The following is a 22,513-nucleotide window of genomic DNA, read 5'->3' on the forward strand; positions in this document are numbered from 1 at the left end:
GTTAGCTGCTGCCCTCTTCTCTTCGCACAATATTTGTTGTGGCTGCCTTCTTAAATGCTGTTGCTGGCGAGGCCTGGCTCAAAGCCTTGCCTCCAAGACAATCAGCCCTGGAAGGTCCACCTGAGGTCCTCTTGTATGTTTCCCAGGAAAACTCCTTCTTCGCTGCTGCCCTGTTTACGTGCTCAAATACACAGCTGTCTTGTGTTGTTCCCATGTGCAGTGCCCTTTTTGCCTTATTGCCTCATTGCCTGGTTTACCACTACTTGGAATTAATGGTGGAGAAAAACCGAAGATGGTGGCCCTCTGGAAGACCTTTTTTTTACTTGCTGTGATGTACAAGAAAAGGGGAACTGCATGTGTACAGATCAATTCAAATTATGACAAGCTGAGTAGCCTGTCTTTTTTGAATGGTGAATTTAGGTTTTGGCCAAGTGTGACCTAGGCAGATATGATCCATGAAAGAGGAACTGTTGCCACCCTCTGTCCTCTTACTGTTCTGTAATGTCACAGAATCACAGGGCTGGAAGGGACCTCAGGAGGTCATCTAGTCCAGCCCCCTGCTTCAAGCAGGATCAACCCCCACTAAGTCATCCCAGCCAGGACCTTGCCCAGCCAGGACTTAAAGAGCTCAAGGGATGGAGAATCCACCACCTCTCTAGGCAATGCATTCCAACGCTTCACCCCCCACCTGGTGAAGTAGTTTTTCCTAATATCTAACCTACGTCTCTCTCTCTTCAACTTTAGACCATTACTCCTTGCTCTGCCATCTGACACCACTGACAACAGTTTCTCACCCTCCTTTTTAGAGCTCCCCTTCAGGAAGTTGAAGGCTGCTATTAAATCACCTCTAAGTCTTCTCTTCTGTAAACTAAACAAGCCCAAATCCCGCAGTCTATCCTCATAGGTCTTGTGCTCCAGCCCCTTAATCGTTTTTGTTGCCCTTCGCTGAACCTGCTCCAGCAAATCCACATCCTTTTTATACTGGGGGGCCCAAAACTGGACACAATATTCCAGATGTGGCCTCACCAGTGCCAAATAAAGAGGAATAACTACTTCCCTAGATCTGCTCGAAATGCTCCTCCTAATGCACCCTAGTATGCCGTTAGCCTTCTTGACTACAAGGGCACACTGTTTACTCATGTCCAGCCTTTCATCCACCATAACCCCTAGGTCCCTTTCCATCGTACTGCTGCTGAGCCAGTCGGTCCCCAACCTGTAACAATGCTTGGGATTCTGCCACCCCAGGTGCAGGACTCTACACGTCTCCTTATTGAACCGCATCAGATTTCTTTTGGCTCAGTCCTCCAATTTATCCAGGTCCCTCTGGATTCTCTCTCTACCCTCCAACATATCTACCTCTCCCCCTAGTTTTGTGTCATCTGCACACTTGCTGAGGGTGCAATCCAGTCCCTCATCCAGGTCATTAATAAAGATGTTGACTAACACAGGCCCCAGAACCAAGCCTTGCAGCACTCTGCTTGAAACAGACCGCCATCCAGATATTGAGCCATTGACCACTATCCGTTGGGCCTGACCATCAAGCCAGCTTTCTATCCATGTTATAGTCCAAGGATCCAATCCATATTTCCTTAACTTATGGACAAGAATGTTGTGGGAGACCATATCAAAAGCCTTGCTGAAGTCAAAGTATATCACATCCACTGACTAGCCCATGTCCACAGAGCCTGTTACCTCATCATAGAAGCTAATCAGATTGGTCAGGCAGGACTTGCCCCGGCGAATCCATGTTGGCTACTTTTGATCACTTCCCCTCTTCCAAGTGCTCCAAAACGGATTCCTTGAGGATTCCCTCCATTATTTTCCCAGGGATTGAGGTAAGGCTGACTGTTATTGGCTTGTTCTGGTCCCTCCGCAGTTGACTATACAAAGCCCTGTCACATAGAAACAGTTTCTAAATTTCTTCAACCCCGTGGAGTATAGTTCTCTAACTAACCTCCATCCATGGAGTTTCCAGGACAGGCCGACACATAGGGCAAGGGGTGCAGAGACAGGGCAAACACACTTTTGATGAAACTCCTTGAGGTTTTCAGGAAAAGAGATCGAATGGGGCTCTCCTTGTGATTTACTTGTGCCCAAACTCTTCAGAGTGTGATCATAAAATATGAATCTGAGAATGTGTTGCCTAGCAGCTGTTACTAAGGCAACAGACCTGTATTCACTTTGTGTTCCTGTAAATGATCAGTTAAGTGACCTGGTTTCTGGAAAGTCTCCTCCTTGTATTGGGATTTGAAGAAGTCTGCAAATTCTGTCCGTCAGTACAGTGGTGCCTCTGTCTAGTGTCTTGCATTGTGCTTGTCTTGGTGACTTTGTGACCCTTTCCCACACAGGTATTCCCTGCACAGAGACTTTTCTCTTGCAGCCTTTGCTCATCCTACTCTTCCTATCCTTTTAGTTTGCAGCCTGCTACCCTCTTGAACAGCTCTTTGCCAATCACCTTCGCTTCTTGACCACATCACCTTCATTCCTCTTCTTCAGTCTTTAGGACTTTTGAGACAGGGCCTTTCTTCATTTTCTGTTTGTACTTTGAGTAGAGTTAGGTGTACTGATATCACTGAAGTAATAAAAATGGCAATTTTGTTGCCCAATTCTCTCCTCTTAACTCTGACCCACTTTTTGTTCATCCTCTGCTGTTTCTCATTCTTCAGTATAATTTCTCTGTATTGGGCCTAAAGGTTAGGCCTAATATGTGAGAGGGCGATTGAAAGAGGCAAGGAATGCAATTAATGATATTCCAGAAACAGCTGAGATGTTAAATACCTTTCTAAAAAGGTGTTTTTGAGCCAGAAGTCTGACAAAATTAGGAAGAATGATCTTGTTAAAATAAATGCCAATTGAGAGATCAAGGAACACTTGGCTAATTAAAACACAAATAAACCTCATTAACCAGACAATCCCAGCAGACGTGCACCCAGGGAATTACCTAACTAAATTACTGCGTTTCTGAGAATTTTCATGAGAGTAATGAACATAGGGGAGAGGTAACAGGAAACCAGAGGAACACAAACATGGCCATACCAGATCAGGTGACTGGCTCATCTGCCACAGTGTCCTGTCTTCTGACAGTGGCTGGTGCCAGATGCTCAAGAGGGAAAGAACAGAACAAGGCAGTTTTGGGTTGGTCCTGATTTGAGCAAGGGGCTGGACTAAATAACCTCTTGTGTTCCGTGTTTTACTGAAAAGGAACTTTAATAACCGCCTACAGAGGGAATGCTCAGAACTGTCATTTATATTAAAATTTGACATATTAACATGTGGTTTGAGCCAGGAGAGCAATTACCTGGCACATTGTAAAGACTCATTTGCATATTTTGTTTTATCTAACTCTTAACTTCGCCACCCCACTCCCCCCTCCTGCCACCCCTCTGCACTTCTGATTTGCCAACCTTGATAACAATTCTTCTGATTTGTCAACTTTGATAACAATTTTTAGAGCTCTGTGCTTTATATGTTGAGTCTGTTCTGGTAAGGGTAAAATCTGAAGAAGTGGGTCTGTCCCACGAAAGCTCATCATCTAATAATTATTTTGTTAGTCTTTAAAGTGCTACATGACTGCTTTTTTGTTTTCATAGAATACAGACTAACATGGCTATCTTTCTGTCACTCTTGTGTTCCAGCGCGTTTTTTGTTTTTTTTTTTTGTTAAAAAAAAAATAAAATAAAATAAAAAGAGAGGAGTTGCCTGCCCCCTGCCGGGGTTCCAGCAGCTGGGGCTGCCAAGCTGCCAGTACTCAGTACTGACACAAAAAAAGCACTATTGAGATCCAGCCTGAATCTTCTATGATTCTCTGTCCCATAGTCCAGTCCTAGATTCTGGCAGTTGAAGCAAGGGGTTGCTTATGTGTCCCTGACCATCTTGACTCATAGTCATTGATGGTCTTATCCTCCCAGTACTTAACCAATTCTTTTTTGGAACTTTATATTTTCGGCCTTCAAAACATCTGTTGACAACAAGTTCCATAGAGGTTGACTATACATTGTGTGAAGAAGTACTTCCTTTTGTATGTTTTAAGACTGCTGTCTATTAATTTTATCAGCTGATTCCTAGTTTGTGAAGGAGTAAATAACACTTCCTTATTCATATTTTCGATACTATTCATGATTTTATAGAGCTCTGTCATATCCCCCCTTATTTGTTTGTCTTCTAAGCTAAACAGTTCCAGTTTTTTTTCAAATCTTTTCTCAGATGGAGCTGTTCTGTACCTCCAATCATTTTTGTTGTTATTCTTTGAACCTTTTCCGATTCTACTATCTTTTTTTCAGATGGAACAGCCAGATCTGTTCATACTACTTAAGGCTTACCACATATTTATATAGTGTCATTAGGGATTTTTTGTTCTTTCTTTTTTCCTTTTTCCTGTTTTTATTATCTCTATCCCTTTCTTTATGATTCTGAACATTGTTAGCTTTTTTGTCTGGTGCTGCACCATGAGCGGATGTTTTCTGATAACATCTACAATGATTCCAAAATCTTTCTTGAATAGCAACTGCTAATTTAGACCTTATCATTGTGTATGTATGGATTTGTTCCAGTGTGCATTATTTATGAACATCAAATTTCATCTGCCATTTTGTTGCCAACTTACCCACTTTTCTGAGATCTGTCTGTAACTCTTTGCAGTCACTTGCATGAGCCTGGTAAACATTTTGTCCCATTTTGTTTTGCCTTCTAATCTACAGCAGCCTAACTGCTGGAGTGGGGGCAGAGACCACAGATAAGCCCCCCCAGCTTCATTAGGGAAAAAAGAGTAGACTATGCAGAAGATATGTTTTAAAAACCAGAAGTTTAATTATTTTACTATGAGTAAATCATTAATAACACAAAGCACAGGTGTTAAGTGCAAGGCTGAATTTTTCATTTTACTTGAGCACCTGTCAGTAAGGTATAGCCAGTACACCCCCTGGGGAGGGACGCAGGACTTGGGGCAACCCCCTGCCACAGGCCCTGCCCCTGCTCCACCTCTGCTCAGCCCCTACTCTCCCTTGAGTAATCTGAGCCAAGGTAATATGGGGGAGGGGGGCTGGCATGGGGCAGCAGCAGGGGTTCTCACTCCTCCTCTCCACACTCACCGCGGCAGTGGGAGCTGGATCAGCCCGTCAGCCTTCTCCACTCTGCTGCACCCTGCCACCCTCTCCTAGCTTGCTGTGCTTAGCTTCACTGCAGCAGAGGGAAGAAAAGTTCCTTGCCCCATGGCATGCCACTTCCCATGACCACGGAGGAGTGGTGTGCTGCAGGTTCGGAGACCGTGGTGGGGCAGAGTGGAGCAGGTATCCAAGTCACTCTTGCTTCTGCTACTGTGGTGAGTACAGGGAGCCCTGACCCCTGATGCTGCCCTGAGCTATGCACCTTCTACCTCCCCAGGTAATCCCATGGGGTACCCTAGATCTTGTCCATAGGACAGTTAAGGCAGATGTTGCAGGGCTCCTCAAAGTGCAGGGCATGGGGAGCGACCCGAACTACCCTATGGATGGGACAGCTCTCAGTATAGCACACGGCAGCGTGCTTGGCAGCAGAACTCAATCTGCAGACAGGCAGTCATTGATAAACAACACTTTGGGAGGGGTCTTTAACTTTCACTTTGAAACCATGGGACAGGCTGCGTGCAAATGGTAGCCGCCAGTCACATGTGTGCTCTTCTAAAGGGAGGCGATAGGTTCACAGTGGAGGGGCACAGACTGCTCAGTCATCACGGAGTCCCCCTGCCGCTGCACAGCGCACTTATAAACTGCAGTCCTCATTTGACACAGCAGCTTGGCATGGAGGAGGGAGAGGGTTCAGGGTGGAGGGGCGTGGGAGCACACAGCCAGTGTGGGGTCACCTCCGCACCCCTGCACAGCATGGCTGTTCTCTGGGATGATTCCTTCAAATCTATCACAAACAGGGCAGCACATTTAGGGTCATAATTTGTTGGGGGATGAGCTAACAGAGGTGGATCTTTGTGTTATCAAATACAGCACTTCCCACATTTCACCTAGGTCACCATGCTGCATTACCCTCCCCAGAATCACAGGATGTCCACAGCCCCCAGCGTGCGAGCCATTCTTGGCATGTAAGCTGACTTGGAGTGGCATACGGCAGGGGACAGACCCCACCTCTCCTTCCCCATGCAGCGTGGGGAGCGGGTGGGATCATGGGACTGAGGCTATAGCCAGGGGAGCAGCATTCCTGCCATGACGCAGGCCAGGGCCAAAGCCTGCAGACCGACCGGGCCAGGGTCCCTGCTTCAGGGGAGCCCCTGCTGTGTTGCCCCTGCCTGAGTGCAGGTCTGGGGTCCCCGCGGCCGCAGTGCCAGAGCCAAGGGCCCCAACAGGAGTGCAGAACAGGGCTGGAGCCCCTGGTCCATAGCCTTCACTGCAGCACATGGACCCTGCTGCAATGCAGGGCTAGAGCTCCTGCCACAGTGTGGGCCCAGGGCCAGCAGCCCCGCCACAGTGCAGGGGCTGCGGCCGGAGCCTCTGCCATCGGGCCTACCTGAGTCCCAGCCACAGGGTCCTTGCTAGAGTCTGTGCCAGGGCAGCAGCAGGAGCTATCCTGCTTCATGCACAGCCTGCAGACAGCGGGCACGAGGGACCCTGGCCAATCCCTTCCACTTGCCACACTAAACAGTAAAGCTCTGCGTCTTTCTTTATTTGTTAATGAAGTTGTTGAAAGTAGGACTATTAGTGACTCTAGAAAGTATCATTGGCACTCTGACTGCACACAGGGGTCAAAGTGTGGCTGAACCCTGTGCTAGGGAGTGGATGTTGCTTGCATGTGTCCAGAAACCTGGACCTTATGCTGCTTTGCTTTGTGTTGCAATAATGTCAGAGCACTTACTGCTGGCTTGGGCGGTTAGGTGCCCTACCACGAAGTATGCAATAAGGCAGCCCACCCCAGAAACCTTCAAAAAGGATTGCAGAGTACTTCAGCGAGAGCTTTGAAGATATATGCAGGGAGGATTCCACTCCATCTTCAGGCATGATTAACAAACTGTTTTGGGGAGCACCCACTGTGTAGGTTGACTGACTGCCACTGTATCCCAATTGTACCATTGTAGTTTGATTACAGATGTACACTCACCCAGAGGTCCTTTCCCCTCCATTAGGGTCCAGCAGCAATAGGTTCTGCGAGGGGACTAGAGCCAGAGTTAGGAAAGAGCTCTGGGTGGGTAGTGAAAATGGATCCTGCACTTGCCTGCTCAGGATTCTTCTCTTTCTCATCTACAATGTCCTCCTTGCTGTTCCCTTAGATTGCCTGAAGCATAACTTGGGATGTGTCCACTGACAATTTTGGGATACTGGTTGAGTCCCCTCCTTTGACTCCCATGCAGCTGTTCATAGAAGCACCATGCCTGAGGCTCATTTGTCTTTTGTTATGCTTTCCGGAGCTCCTTTATTTTTGTGCAGCACTACTGGGTGTGCCTGCACAGCCTCTTCTACCTGCACACCCCATGCTGGAGCTCATTTGTGACCCTTGCCTGTTGTGCTGCTGCGCTAGCCACATTGACCAGGTAGGAAGTGAAATTCTAAAGTTCCCGGGGCTTTTCCAGTGTACCAGAGAGTGCAGTAGAGTTGAAAGTGCTGGCCAGAGCGGTCACATTGGGGCACTGTGGGACACCTCCCAGAGTCCATGAATGTTGACGTGAACAGCACTGTTGCAGAAGTTTGAATTTAGTGCTGCTATTCTTGACAAGATGGAGTACAGCAATCAATTTTAAAAAGCCGTTAAGGCCTGCAGAAGGAGATTGGTGGTGTAGACACATTCATTGTAAAAGTGACCTCACATGGCTTTCTTGGACCTAACCTCATAGTGTAGATCAGGACCTAGAGTGAAAATGGGACAGAAAATCAGAGGTGTTCTTTCAGTGAAATAAGCCTTCAGTTAAAAAGGCCAGTGCAGTTTTGCACTGCAAATTCAGAGGCATCGTGTCGTGGATCAGGAAGTTTCCAAGGCATACTGTAGGGGTAGGCTGAGGGCTCTGAATCAGGCCCACCTAGAATTTTGTGTTTACTCCTGGGCAACTTGTAATTAGAAATAAAACAAGTGACAAGCTGGAGGGAGTTCAGAGAAGAGGAACAACATGGGACTGGGTAGAGTGTTTTCGATGAAACATTGAGAATTGAGTGTGGAACTTGTAGAGTGACTAAGTGGACAAAACAGTACATGGCTAAATGAAGCATGTACGCATTGCTCCCTTCTGTCCCAACACCTCCTGATCTAATTAAAAATATATACATGAAGTTACCATGATGTGTAAAATGCCCAAACAGACGTTTGGACCTGTGCCATCTAAACTCCCTGATTTTTTCTTGCCCTGCTTGCTGATTGTAGGACCCAGTCAGTGATTCCTTCCCCACTGGTACTGACAGGTACTGCTCTTAGACATGAGTTTTGAGTAGTTTGATGTCTGTACTTTCTTCTCCACTCTTATGCTTGTGCCAGCCTGAATTCTGTCTTTCACAGCCCCGTCATTCTGCCATTGTACTTTGTCCACATAGTTCATCCATCAGAGAGAAATGACATACTGCTTTTGGTCTTGAATAGTAACAAAGAGGAAGCTGTGCTAGTCTATACACTATCAAAACAAAGAGCAGTCAAGTAGCACTTTAAAGACTAGCAAAATGGTTTATTAGGTGAGCTTTCGTGGGACAGACCAACTTCTTCAGACCATGGCCAGACCAGAACAGACTCAATATTTAAGGCACAGAGAACCAAAAACAGTAAGCAAGGCGGACAAATCAGAAAAAGATAATCAAGGTGAATGAATCAGAGGGTGGGGGGGAAGGTCAAGAATTAGATTGAGACAAGTATGTCTTGTCTGCATACTTGGCTCAATCTAATTCTTGACCTTCCCCCCCACCCCTCCACTCTCTGATTCGCTCACCTTGATTATCTTTTTCTGATTTGTCCGCCTTGCTTACTGTTTTTGGTTCTCTATGCCTTAAATATTGAGTCTGTTCTGGTCTGGCCATGGTCTGAAGAAGTGGGTCTGTCCCACGAAAGCTCACCTAATAAACCATTTTGCTAGTCTTTAAAGTGCTACTTGACTGCTTTTTGTTTTGCTTTTGGTCTTGTGTAATGCAGGGGGTCTGCAGCTTGTGGTTTGGCAGTGTTGTGGAATGCTGCCCTCTGGTGGCAAAATAAAGTACCACGAGCAGCTCTGTGAAAAATTCACAGACTCATTGAACTCTCGGGCTGGCAGGGACCTCAACCTAACTAAATCATCCCAGCCAGAACCATGTCAAGCCAAGACTTAAAACCCTCTAGGGATGGAGATTCTACCACCTCTCTAGGTAACTCATTCCAGTGCTTCACCACCTTCCTGGTGAAATAGTTTTTCCTAATATCCAACTTACACCTCTTCCTCTGTAACTTCAGACCATTGCTTCTTGTTCTGCCATCTGTCGCCACTGTGAACTGTCTCTCTCTGTCCTCTTTAGAGCCCGTTTTCAGGAAGTTGAAGGCTGCTATCAAATTGCCCCTCACTCTTCTGCAAACTAACTAAGCCCAAATCTCTCATTTGAGCTGAAGATGTTATGGCTCTGTGATCCTTGGGGTGCGTGCAGCCCCAGATATGAAACTCCATTACAGGAAGAGCAAAAGAATGCACAAAGGAAAAGGAATTACGGCAGGGGTAGGGATGGTCATGTCTGGCTGTATTGCTGATCTGCATGGATTGGGGACAGAGTTTGTCACTCTGGTATTATTGCTTTTTGGCCTAGATGGGTCAAGATAATCTCCACTCAATCAATGATCTGGAATGAGGGGGGGGGAAAGGTTTTCTAAGTTGCCTTTTGCTCTTGACTTAGTTTGCAGCAGCAAGTGCAGTGAAAGTAGCTGGGGTCAGGGGAGGATCTAGCCCCAGTGTTTGAAATATTTTAAATAAAAGCTTTACAATAAAGCCAACTAAAATACTTGCTTGTCAAGCAGTAAAATTGTAGTCCTCCTGCTCCCACCCCCCTGCTCTGCAGCACCCTCCCCTGCAAGGTCTCCTTTCTGTAGCGGGAGGTCAGTGGCCATTGTTCTGCTGCTTTTTCAGGCACTCTCCATCTCATCATTAATCACTTCAGGTCATGTCTGGTGGGTGGATTTTCTGGTATTGATTTTCTCACTGCATTTTATTTTCTCCCCTTAGACAAACATTGGTTCCATCTTGGTGTCAGTAAATCCGTACAAACTCATCTCTGGTCTGTACAGTACAGCTGCTATGGACCTCTACAGACAACATCATCTGGGTGAGCTGCCGCCTCATATCTTCGCCACTGCTAATGAGTGTTACTGCTGCTTGTGGAAGCGTCATGACAGCCAGTGTGTTCTGATCAGGTTAGAAACTGAAAATACAGCTAGCCCCCGGTTGCATTATATCCTTCACACCCACTGTCCTGTCTGCAAGGGCACCTGTGTTCCTGCATCTTCTCTATCCTACATCTGCACTATTGGAGATACCCCACATTTGGTCCTGCAGAACACTACGCTCCATTCTCCCATGCATGGGAGAGTTACTTGCTCTGTTTGAGTGTGGATCATGTCTGTTCCTTAACAGTGGAGAAAGTGGAGCTGGAAAGACGGAGAGCACCAAGTTGTTGCTCAGATTCCTGTCAGCCATGAGCCAGAACTCTGTTGGGGGCCCTGCATCTGAGAAGAGCATACACGTGGAGGAAGCCATCATGGAGAGCAGGTACAAGTTCATCTCCTCAGAAGAGCCAGCTAGTGAGCACTTGAGGACAATGTGTGAAGGGGTAAGAGGGCACTGTATGGCTGGGGCAGCTGTGCGACCTTTATCATGCAGCAGTCCTTTCACCTCACCGAAGTACTAGCTTTTGGAAGGTATAACTAGAGTGCGTAAGGCCAAATTGGGCCATTAGATCAACTAGTCTGGCCTCCTGAGTGTCACAGGGCACCACTACCACCCCTGTATCAAAACCACCAAAGCAACTGAGACCTATAAGAGACTAAACTGTTCTGTGTCAGAGGCAGAGATTTGGAGAGGCCAAAATACACCAGCACTCCCAGCCTGCAATGAGCTACTCTGATAACCCTGGCAAGTGACCTGCACCCGCATTCCACAGAGGAAATTGACCCCTTCCCACAAGGTCACTGACTATCTGACCTGGGGAAAATTCCTTCCCAACCTCTCATAGGGCAATCAGTTAGATCCTGGGTGTGTGAGCGACAGCCAGCCAGCCAAGCATGTGAGTGAAGAATTGTCTTGGTGTCACCCAGAGCTTTGGCCTACCTCACCTAGTGTCCCCGATCTAGCTGTGGCCATCCCTGGTGATTCTGAGGAAATATGCGGCCAGCTGTAACCCTGAAACATGAGTGACACACTCTGCAGCATGAATATTCAGATATTGTAGTGATGATGGTCATATAAGAATCTGAATAGAAAAAGACTATAACAGAACTTTGCAGCTGGTATTGGCGCATCTAAAAAGAGACAGTATTACATAGGAACAATGTAAGAAAAACATACCTTAAAAGTTCAGGCCGCTTGTAAAAGGTCATTATAGTGGCTGCATCCCAAATAGCCCTTTGTACAGGATCTGTGCAGTTCTGGGACACTTCAGCAGTGTTTGCTTCATTGCCTACCCTAGTGCATGAAACATTCTCCCTGAACTAATCTGTAAAACCAGCACTGTGTCCTCAGATCCATCGCTGGTAAACTGCCAATGGTAATGGCTAGGCAGGTGGCTAGCAGGGACAAGTGACATCACTCACACCTTAAGTCTGCTTGTCTCTTAAATCCTTTAACTTTTCATGCAGTGAGTCTGTGCGACGTTATGTCCTTTTTGCTGTTACCTTCTTCTTGCCACAATTTGTGCACATGCTTGTTATGTTTGTCTTTAAATAGAGTTTAAGCTGTTTGGAGTAGGGAGTGTTTCTTGTTACTTGTGCAGTGTCTATCATAACATCCATCCATCCGAGGCCTGTGGGAGAAATGATAATATGAATAGTAAAATTAATACATAGTCATTGGTACGGGTTACAGGAGAACCTCTGGTTTGGGGAAGCTAGCCCCCAGCCCCATCCTTTACTCCTGAGGATCTGCCAATTGTGTACCTGTAACTGCCCACAGGCTGACTTGAACTTGGGCACTGTGGAGTTTGAGCTAAAGGCTCGCTGTCTCTCAGGTTAGGCTGTAGAGGACGCTTATTCTTTCTCTGTGACGAGGTCTAGGTATCACTACATGGGACAGTTAACCACACAGAGGTGTGTGGGATACATACTTCCCCTATCTGAGGAAGCACATCCTGAGCTTCAGAGACCCAGTTGAAATCCTAGAGGAAATCCCACTTTTAACTTCCCATAGGCAGACTTGACCTTAGAACCTCTGGAGCTTCACGCAGGCGCTGCTACAGCTTGAGCTAAAGGCTGGCTGGCTCTTAACTTAGGCTGTAGAGGACACTTATTCTTTCTCTGTGAAGTGGTTTAGGTAACACTACATGGGACAGTTAACTACACAGTGGCTACGTCTACACTAAGAAAAATCTTTGAGGTGGCCATTAGCATTTGCATGGCCATTTCGAAAACTACTAATGAGGTGCTGAAATGCATATTCAGCGCCTCATTAGCATGCCGCCAGCCACAGCTCTTCGAAATTGCCATGTTTCGCTCCCACGCAGCTTGTCCAGACAGGGGTCCTTTTTGAAAGGACCCCACCAACTTTGAAATTCCCTTATTCTATCAGCAGAGTGACCATGAGCAGTGGGTACTGTAGGTACAGGAAGGCTCTACCTTCCCACCAGTCTGACATGTCCCAAGCCATGCTTCACCTCCGGGCCCCCTCAGCAGATAGGACTAAGGGGATTTCACAGTTGGCAGGGTCCTTTCCATGTGGATGAGCCCTGCGGGAGCGAAACACGGCAGTTTCGAAGAGCCGCGGACAGTGGCATGCTAATGAGATGCTGAATATGCATTTCAGCGTCTCATTAGTAATCTTGAAAATGGCCATTTGCAAGGCCATTTTGAAGTTTTGTGCCAGTGTAGACATGGCCATAAGTGTGTGGGTTACACACTAACCACAGCTTAGCCCCCACCTCAGGCCAGTGTTCTCAGCACTCCATGCTGGCTGTTCAGAGCCAGGCAGCATGACTCCCGTCTGCCTGGGATGCACTACCTGGCCTGAACCCCTGCCACCATGTCTCACTGTGTCCACCCAGCCACTAAGAGTAGCTTTCAGCAGACAGCGCAGTTGGAGCAGGCCCAGTTCAGGATAGTGGGTAGCATGTCCAGAGCAGCCCCAGCCTTAGTTTAGGATAGGGGGTGGCATGTCTCTGGTGGAACACTGAAGCCCCTAGCTTGCCTGCCCCAGCCTCTAACATGGGAACAGGAGGCAGGAGGGGGCCTGGAGGTGAAACATGGCTCAGGACATCAGACTGGTGGGAAGGTAGAGCCTTCCTGTACCTACAGTACCCACTGTCCATGATCATTGGGTCACCACTCTGTGTTCCTTGCTTCTGCATGAGATCACGGTGGTAGTGCTCCATTCTTAGAGTTCTCAGCTGTGGGATCCAAGCATTTTACTGCAGTAGCTAGTGCAAAGTCCCCCATTGGTGCCAAAGTCTAAACACTGGGATTCTGGGGAGCCCCTGCCTTGATTGCAGAGAACCCTAGTGTAGTGATCATACAGAAGCTGTTACTGCTGTCTTGTGTAAATGTAAGTGATTTTCTCTTTCCAGCCCATTTCTTCAGTGCTTGACTCTAGGTTGGCTCTTCTGATATTAGACCCAGATATGGTGGTGGGGGTTGAGCTCCAGCAAGAGACTGTGTAAGAATGCAGTGCAACAGGGAGGACACACTTATTTTGCTGAAACTGTGCTTCTTGGAAGAGTCAGAAGAAAACTAGAGTTTCTTCAGCTTATGGCAAGGAGAAGAGTGACCAAAATTTGGCAGCTGGAAAGATGTGTGTGAAGGAATGCTGATGGCTCATTAGTTGATTTTCAAGGAGAAGACTCCTTGCATGGACCTTACTGAGGGACTTGCTACTTCATCCTCTTCAGGGACAGTCTCAGCCATCAAGAGCCTCACCCTAGCTTGAGGCGATGGTAGTGATAGATTCATCTGGGGGAAGAAAACCCCCTGATAAATGATCAAGATAGATCAGTTCTTCTGCCAGATTGCCTAGTAAGATGGGGTCACTTGAAGCACAGGTGCTTTTTGTACAGCTAATGAAAGAGTGTACCAAGAATGTTGGTCCCATTTATAGAACAAGGAACTGTGTCCTGGAACACAGCAACTCAAAAAAGGAATCACATTGAAAACCTAGTGAATGTAAACTACAGTGCCAGGTGTAGGCTAAGAGTGCAGTGTAGTCCTGGGATGTATATGCAGAGGAAGGTCAAAGAGCAGGGACATGTGATTGTCATTGTATAGCATTGGTGAGATTTTGCATTCAATTCTGGTGTGCAGACTTCAAAACAGGATTTTGACAAACTGGAAAGGACTCAGAGAAGAGCTACAAGAATGATTTAAGAGCTGTAAAATTTGCCTAATAGTGAGAGACTTAGTATGTTTTGTTTATCCAAGAGAAAATTAAGAGGTGACTTGATCATGACCTCTAAGATTGCTGATGACTGAGAGCTCCTTAGTGTGGCAGACAGACAAATGTCTGAAGGATGGAGCTGGACTAAGTTATGTGCTATACATAGAAGATCCCGTGGACATATGTAGACCGTTCTACTCTTGTAATCTCTTTTGTATCTTTGTTATTGATGGGAGCAGAGGAGGTCATTCTAAGACACTCTTGCTCTTCCTGTAATCCTGGAGCTTGGCTGGGAGCTGATCCAATCTCCAGCTCATATTAAATCAATTATAAGGCTTCTCTATCCTGTCCCAGGTAGAATGCAGTCTAGGAATCCTTTTGCTGGTTGCCACCAGCTGTGTGTTGCATTCTGGCCCCACCTTCTGTAGACTCCAGGTGGCTCTATCACACTTCCTCTGCCCGGGGCCCTTAGCTCTGGGGAATTCTAAGCAGCTCCCAATGAACATCTCTAAGTTTAGGCTTTATGCTACTCCCATGGCACTGAATGAGCTTAGCTGGGTTGAGGAACTGTGCTCATGTAGACAGACAGCCTGCAGTTCTATTGCTAAATTGCAGCTCAGACTCAGTCGTTCAGATTAATGGCTCTCCTGCGTGGTGTAATAATATCATAACCTCCCTTAACCCATCTGGGTGAATTTCAGTGGTGGTCTTATTTGTTTTGTTCCCTTATTTTACCTTCTTCATTAAAAAGGTTAATGTGCTCTCATATTTCCATCTTGCTTCCTTGGTCCCTTTGGGAGAGTTGATTTCCAAGAAAGACAAAATACATGAAAATATCTAGATTTATATTTGTTCTTCAGCATAGGGTATATCAAGTTTTGAGATCTTTATGTGAAGATGTTTCCATTAAACTGTTATCCTTTCTCTGTGAAAGAAAGTTAGTTCTAGAAGGATTTTGAAAGGTGCATAAACACATAGTTGGTATTTTCTCTAACAATTATTTTATTTTCTTCAGGGCTTCTACACCATCCTCGTCATCCTCGACCTCTCTGCTCCTTTTGATACTGTTGGTCATCACTTCCTTCGTGACATTTTGTCCTTCCTTGGCTTTTGCAACTCCGTCCTCTCCTGGTTCTCCTCCTACTTCATTGGCTGCACCTTCAGCATCTTTCGGTGGGTCCTCTTCCTTCCCTCTCCCACTGTCCAGGGGGTTTCATAGTGCCCTATCCTTGGTCCCACTCCTTTCCTCTCCCATTACACTTCTCTTTGGTGACCTCATCTGCTCGGTCTCATCTCCAAGACAGTGTGTCACAGATCTCTCTCTCCATTCCTGATTTGTCTCTGTGTGTTTCCATATCTCAGTCTGTTTCTCTGACATCTTCTCCTGGATGTGTCTCACTGTCCACTTGATTTTAACATTGCCAAAGCCAAACTCCTGATCTTTCATCTGAAACTGTCTTCTCTTCCCTTGTTTTTTGACACTCTTGACAAGGCAACAGTCCACCTGCCACTTAAATCTGTAATCTGGGAGTCATCTCTGACTTCTATCTTTTTTTACCTCTTACATCAAGCTTGTGTCTAGATTCTGTAGTTCCTTTCTTGACAGTATTTCTAAAATCCAACATTTTCTTTCTCTCCACATAGCTAAAACTCTGGTTCCAGACCCTCCTCATCTGCTGTCTTTACTACTGCTGCCTTCTGTGCTCAGGCCTGCTTGCAACCCACCTCTGGTACCTTCAGAATGAAACATCCAAGATCATCCTTCTAGCCTATAACTCTGTCACTTGCACCCCTTTGAATTTCTGCCCTGCACAGGCTTCCTGTTCTCCACCACGTCAAATGCAAATGCTGTCAGGGCCCTTCACAACTCTGTTCCACATACATACCTACTCTTCTAATCCCCCATTCCATCTGCTTCACTGATAGTGCCAACCTTACATGCCTATTTATGCACACTGTCAATTGCCTCTGCACTTTCTTCCCTGCTGCTCCTTATGTGTGGAGTAACTCTTTGAGCTAAATTTTATAGTCAGTCCTCTCTGCTCCTTCAAATTCTTCCTCCAGAACCACTTCTGCCTTGGTCTCTGCTAGAAATCAGCTCTTCAATGAACACTTGGGCTGCTGCGGTAGAGAGGGCTGACTGTTTAAATTCAGATGGTTTAGAAATATCGGCATTTGTCAGATTGGTAATTGAGCTACACATTGTAGCTATGGTAACCATGTGACTTTATTATCATCACCTGTGTCCACTTTCCACTCCTCTCCTGTTTTTGTCATGGTCATTGTGTTTCAGATTCGACACTGATTCTGCATGCATGTATGTGTATAATATTGTCTGTGTGGTGTTGATGAACCAGTAGACTACTTGTGTGTAAGGTTATTTGTGTAGAAGTGTTAGTAGGATCTACACGTAGATAGTAAGCGTTTCCTGTTGCATTCATGAAGCTCCCAATGCAGTGGAGACTGGTCCTGCATGGGCTGTCTAGGTGCTTCTGCAGTACAAATAATTTCATTTTTGCCTTTGCTTAAAGCCTGTTTTTGAAAGTATAAAGGTAGTACTTGAGGTTTCTCAAGCTTTTCTTGCATTTCAGTGTCATTCCCGTCACATAGCTATCCTTGTCCCAAGTCCAGACACTTTGCTGTTTTCTGCAAATTGCAGCTGTATTTGGTCTCAGACAACCTTGCAGGTTATAATTATTTTTTAACCTTTCGGTAATCTCAGAACTGTCTCTCTCGACAATGAAATGGCACAGATAAGAGTACAGGCATCATCCACATGTTGAAAAAATATTTTTTTTCTCAGAGGCTATGTTTACACAGCAGTGTAATTTTGAAATAAGCTATTCCGGAAGAGATTTTTCCAGAATGGCTTATTCTGAAATAACACAGCTACATACAAAATGCATTTCGAAATGGCGCGTCTAGACACAATAGAGCCTATTTTGTAATAAAGCCATTGGTCGCACTATGGTTTATTTTGATATAGGCTCTATTCCCTGTCTAAACAGCCCCTATTTTGAATTACTGATTTTGAAATTGGCACTATTCCTCGTTGAATTAGGTTTATCTATTTTGAAATAAGCCAACTGCTATTTGGAAATTATTATGATTATTATAATACAGTATGTAGACATTCACAAAGCTATTTCAAAATAGTGGCTGTTATTTTTAAATAACTTTGCTGTGTAGACATACCCAGAGTAATAAAGCGATTCTCTGTTAAAATTCACAGTGAATTGTAGGGTTAGATATACATTTTTACAGCGCTTTCTTGCAATGCGGCCTTGACTTTTTCTGTTTTTTGTTTTCTATATCGGGCTTTTAGTTTCATGTTTGTTAAATTATGAAATTAAATATTTCTAATCCTGGTCCCATTTTGCCTCTTTGAATGAAACTGACTTTTCTCCTTGAAGTGTAATTGGTATTGTCCTGCTGAGTAAGAACCACTCACTGCATTTATAACCCACAATCGTCTTGTCAGTTTGGTCTAGCTGAGGCTGAATAGGAAAGCTGGTTTTCAAAACAAAATATATATTTTTAAATTTCCTGATCAGACTGAAGTTTTAAAACTTGAGTCCAATTGGGAGAATAGTCTTACTGAGGTGAAAGGTATGGTATACTGCAGGATTTCCCAAATTTTATATAGATGGGAACCATTTTTTTTCAGTATGTTTATTTTCAGCCCAAAAATATAAATACATATTAAAAAAAAGAAAAATGAATAAATGTTCATTGTTTATTATTTATTCACAATAATAATAGTAGATAGTGATAATTTATATATTTTCTAAGGACTGGTATTTTTTTTCTCAAGGACTGGTATTGGGCCTTGGACCACACTTTGGGAAATGCTGGTTTAGTGCTTTCAGCCTAAGATTTGAAACACACAGGGAGTGTATCTTCCTCCATGTTTGGAAAGACCTTAGTTCATTTAGGACCTGATAACAAGATATTCTAGAACCACTGGTTCATACTTCAGCATGGTCATCTCAGCCATTGAGCCATACAAAACATATTAATTTAGCATGTGTATCTCTTGGTTCATGATTATTTGAAAATACGGAATGTTCTCCATCTCACAGTGTTGTAGTTATGCTGTCCCATTTTCAGATGGGGAAGCTGTGGCAAAGAAGTGGCTTGCCCAAGGCTGCAGACTGAGGTAATGTGAGAACAAGGGTTGGGATTAGTCCTGCTAGACCATGCCTCTTTTGATTTAGCAGAGTTACTGCAGGTTAGAGAGTGTGGCTCTTCAGCCTGAAACCTTAAAAACCAAGACCATGTCTATGCTGAATGAATGTTACTTAAGTTCTTGGGTCAATTTTTTTAAAACTGGGGTTGCTTCATCTTCTGTGATCTTTTTGATAGTCTTGGTCAACAAGAGATCATTTCCGCTCTACAGCACAATGTTGTATTGTGCACCCTGTTAACAAGTTACTGTCATGGCTCCTCTCGCTTCCAACAGCAATACAGGCACAGATAGAAGTTGATCTGTTTTTTTTGTGGATGTGAGATGAACCCAAAGAGTGCCACTCTTGACTGCCCACATGAACCTGGGGTTGGTTAATTTACCCGAAGTTGTAGTAGTGTTTTACAGCTGCCTTTTGCTAACAGTGCCAACCTTTCCCCTCCAGCTCCAACTAGCTTATTTTACCTGCAGTTTTCTCCAGTCTATGCTATGGTGAATGTAACGCTGAGATAATGGAAAGCACCTGGTACAAAGATGATCCTGCTTGAGTGTTGGTGACACTATTCAGGTCCATGATTGTCTTCTTTCCCCAGCCCTATCCTGGAGGCCTTCGGAAATGCCAAGACAGTTTATAACAACAACTCCAGCCGCTTTGGCAAGTTCATCCAGCTGCACTTCTCCCATCACGGACACATCCAGGGAGGGCGAGTCACTGATTGTATCCTTTCCTCTTGCGGCCCCTGTGACTTCCCTCTCTAACACAACAAAGATGAGAGGAGCAGTGGAGGCTGAAAGTAGGCGGGCAAATTTCCCTGTAACAATGTGATTTACTTTGTATCATATTTCTGTCAGGTGACGCCATGTCTACATTGTAAGCCTACGGGAATGGGAATTGCTTTGCCCTTCCCTGTTCCTTTAATGTCTATGCATGACATGGCATAAAGTTTAGGTTCCTATCCCAGAACATCACATACGCTTTAATCCATAGAAGTGTGTAGAAGACCAGTGCTGATATACCGTTTTGTTCATGCTTCTTCCCAGGGAGTAACAGCAGGTTTTTGTGTATGTTATCTTGCGAACTGTGATCAACAGAGCCAGGCCCTGTCTGAGTGTGAAGACCTTGTCCACCATGTCCAACCTGCACTCAGGCTTAAGGAATGATGGCAGCTGGAGAGAGCCAGCTGCAGCCCCCTGGTTTAAAAGCTATCCAGTGCCAGTGCACAAGGGCAGCCCTAAAATATGCTGGGGAAGGATTGGGCTAAGAGTCAGTGTGCTCCTGTGCAATCCCCACTGCTGTAATGACTTTGACATACCTCTTCCTGTTTCCCATCCCAGTGGATTGGAGCGACAGCTAGCAAAAGGCAGAGTTATTTTACATGGTGAATGTTCCACACACCATCTTTGGCTCCTGTCAGGCTTCTTTTTGCAGCTTACATGGCTCAAAGGAGCCTTGATGCAGACAGGAGACTCTGGCCCACAGAGGTTGTCAGCCCAGCTAGTGACTTACTGTGGGAAAAATTTTGGCTTGAGTGATTAGCCAGCCTTGGATGCCCAATTGTAAGGGACCTGAATAAGTGACTTGACTTTCAAAGATACTGAACACTGCAAATCCCACTAGCTTCCATTGCTGTTCCATGCATCTTTCCAACAGTCTGAGGCTTGTTTTACACATAAATGTTAGGTCAGCCTGGCTACTTTGTGCTGGGGTGTGAAAAATTTACTCCCTTGGCAGACATAATTGTTGACCTAAGCCTCAGTGTAGACATCATTATGTATGGACGAGTTCTTCAGCTGACCTGGCTAATACCTTTTGGAGAGGTGAGTTTACTGCAGTGTGACAGCAGGACCACATCCAACACTGTGGTGTCCACATTACAATGGCACCACCAGAGTGTTACCAGTGGAAACATACTCTGAATGACTTGGACCATTGGTCCCTGTCCCTGAATTAATTGCCAGGTGGTTTGGAAACTGTTTGGCAGTCCCAGAGAATCTGGTTGTGAAGTCACTTGAATGATGATTCTCCTTAACCTGATGCTCAGATTTATTGGAGAAGGTGAGTAAATTTTGTTTCTGGGGGAGTGCTTTGTGAGTCCCGCCATCTCTCCTCTCCCATGTGGCAGTGTCCAAGCAGGGCTGCCCATTCTCATTCCCATGGGGTGGCGCTGCCTCTATGTCCTGTCACTGCAATGAAGGCATCACCCCTCCAGGATATTGTTGCTAATGTTCTCTCACTTCTCATTCCAAATGAGCACAAATGACTATAGCTAAGTTTTAGTCTTGGGTGTTTTTAATAAAAGTAATGGACAGGTCATGGGCCATAAACAAAATTAATGGCTGTGACTTATACTATAAAACCCCCAAGTAAATTTGAGCTGCTCTTGAGGGGTGACCTGAGGTGTCACTACTGCTGTAAGGAGGGTGGGGGTACATCTGGGGTACTGCTTCCATTCCAAAGTGGGGAGGAAGTGGCTGGGGTCGCTGATGCTGTGCTGGGGGGTTGGGGGGTGAGCAATACTGTTTTGGTCGCCCTTGGGGCCAGCAGCACCAGCCACTATGGGTTGTCCCAGCGGATGGTCCTGGGGACTGCTCAAACAGCAGCTGGTGTGGCTGGGTCTGAGGTCTGCCACAGCCATGGATCTGCTAACACCATCTGCTGCAGTTGCAGAAGTTACAGAAGTCCCAAAAAGTCACAGGATTCATGATCTCTTTGATAGGCTCACAGCCTTATGAATGACACTGAAGGAAGGGAAGGATGTTTTGCTTCTGGAGAGCTCTGCTTTAATGCTCTGCTTCAGAGAAATGGCCTTTCAGTCTCTTTCTTTGTTGCCTGGCTAATCTTTGCAGCCTGGAGGCAGTGAGCTCAGGCCATGACAGTGTGGGGTTTCTTTCACTGCAATATCCTTAAAGGGGTTTTACCCTCTTCTTAAATCTCTACTCTGCTGTAACTGTGATTTTTGGAGCACATGTGGATTAGGCACTTGATAGCAGTTAGACCAGGAGCAGTTGCTATGAACATGAAGCTCTTTTCTTCCAGAGTGTACACACTTAGTCAGTAGATTCTCACAAATGGTGTCCTGTCAAAATGTGTCTGTTCTCTCCTGTCTCTTTGCCCGTTGCTTGTCCACTAATGTAGCCACTACATTACACTAATGTTTACACTAAGGTAGCCATTACCTGCTTTTTAAAGGACACATTTTGATGAGTGTACCTAGCCATGGAGATTCAGCTGCATTAGTCCTTATTTAAACTCTTTTCAAGTTAAGAAAGTACATGGAACACATTTGTACTGTTCCATTATTGATTGCACTAAGCTATTATGCTGTATGTGGGTTTGCTGTCACCTCTGCAACACCAGGAGGTATATTTGTGTTAGATAAAAATGTTATAACCTTTTCTAATGGAGGTGTGTTTTCTTTTCTTTTAAGTTACTCAGTTAGAAATAAAGCCTTAAACATAATCTAGTTATATGATTCATCTGATATTTCTCCATCACAAATGTTCAATCACAGTTCAAGATCCTAAAGGTGTAGAACAGCGGTGTCCAATAGGAATTCAAAGATCGCCACACCTGTGGTTGTTGTCTTTCCATATTCACTACATTATATTATGCTTTATAGAGCCATGCACTCACAGTCTCCCACTCCTCTGCTCTAAATAAATGCCCTCCCCCCTGCCCCCAGAGCCAGGCACTCCAGCCTTCCCCACCGTAATTGCCCTCCCCCAGAGCCAGGCACCCCCAGACCCCCCATTCTAATTCAATGCCAGTGACTCATCAGAGCTGCTGGAACTGTTGCTGGAGCAGCCACCGGGGCCGCCAGCACTGCCACCATGCACTTCTCCCACCC

The 22,513-nt window shown here is 45.5% G+C and overlaps 1 protein-coding gene across 1 annotated transcript in view; it reads left to right on the top strand.

The window, feature by feature from the left end:
* Positions 1-22,513, top strand: part of LOC142017056 (unconventional myosin-X-like) — a 262,366-nt gene that overhangs the window by 18,073 nt on the left and 221,780 nt on the right. Inside the window, exons 3-6 of the mRNA XM_075001671.1 lie at positions 10,133-10,320; positions 10,541-10,675; positions 19,259-19,383; positions 20,708-20,721. Coding sequence (XP_074857772.1) covers positions 10,133-10,320; positions 10,541-10,675; positions 19,259-19,383; positions 20,708-20,721 — 462 coding nt within the window. The remainder of the gene's footprint in view (positions 1-10,132; positions 10,321-10,540; positions 10,676-19,258; positions 19,384-20,707; positions 20,722-22,513) is intronic.

This window comes from Carettochelys insculpta, chromosome 8 (genome assembly GCF_033958435.1).
Source record: "Carettochelys insculpta isolate YL-2023 chromosome 8, ASM3395843v1, whole genome shotgun sequence".
NCBI lineage: Eukaryota > Metazoa > Chordata > Testudines > Carettochelyidae > Carettochelys > Carettochelys insculpta.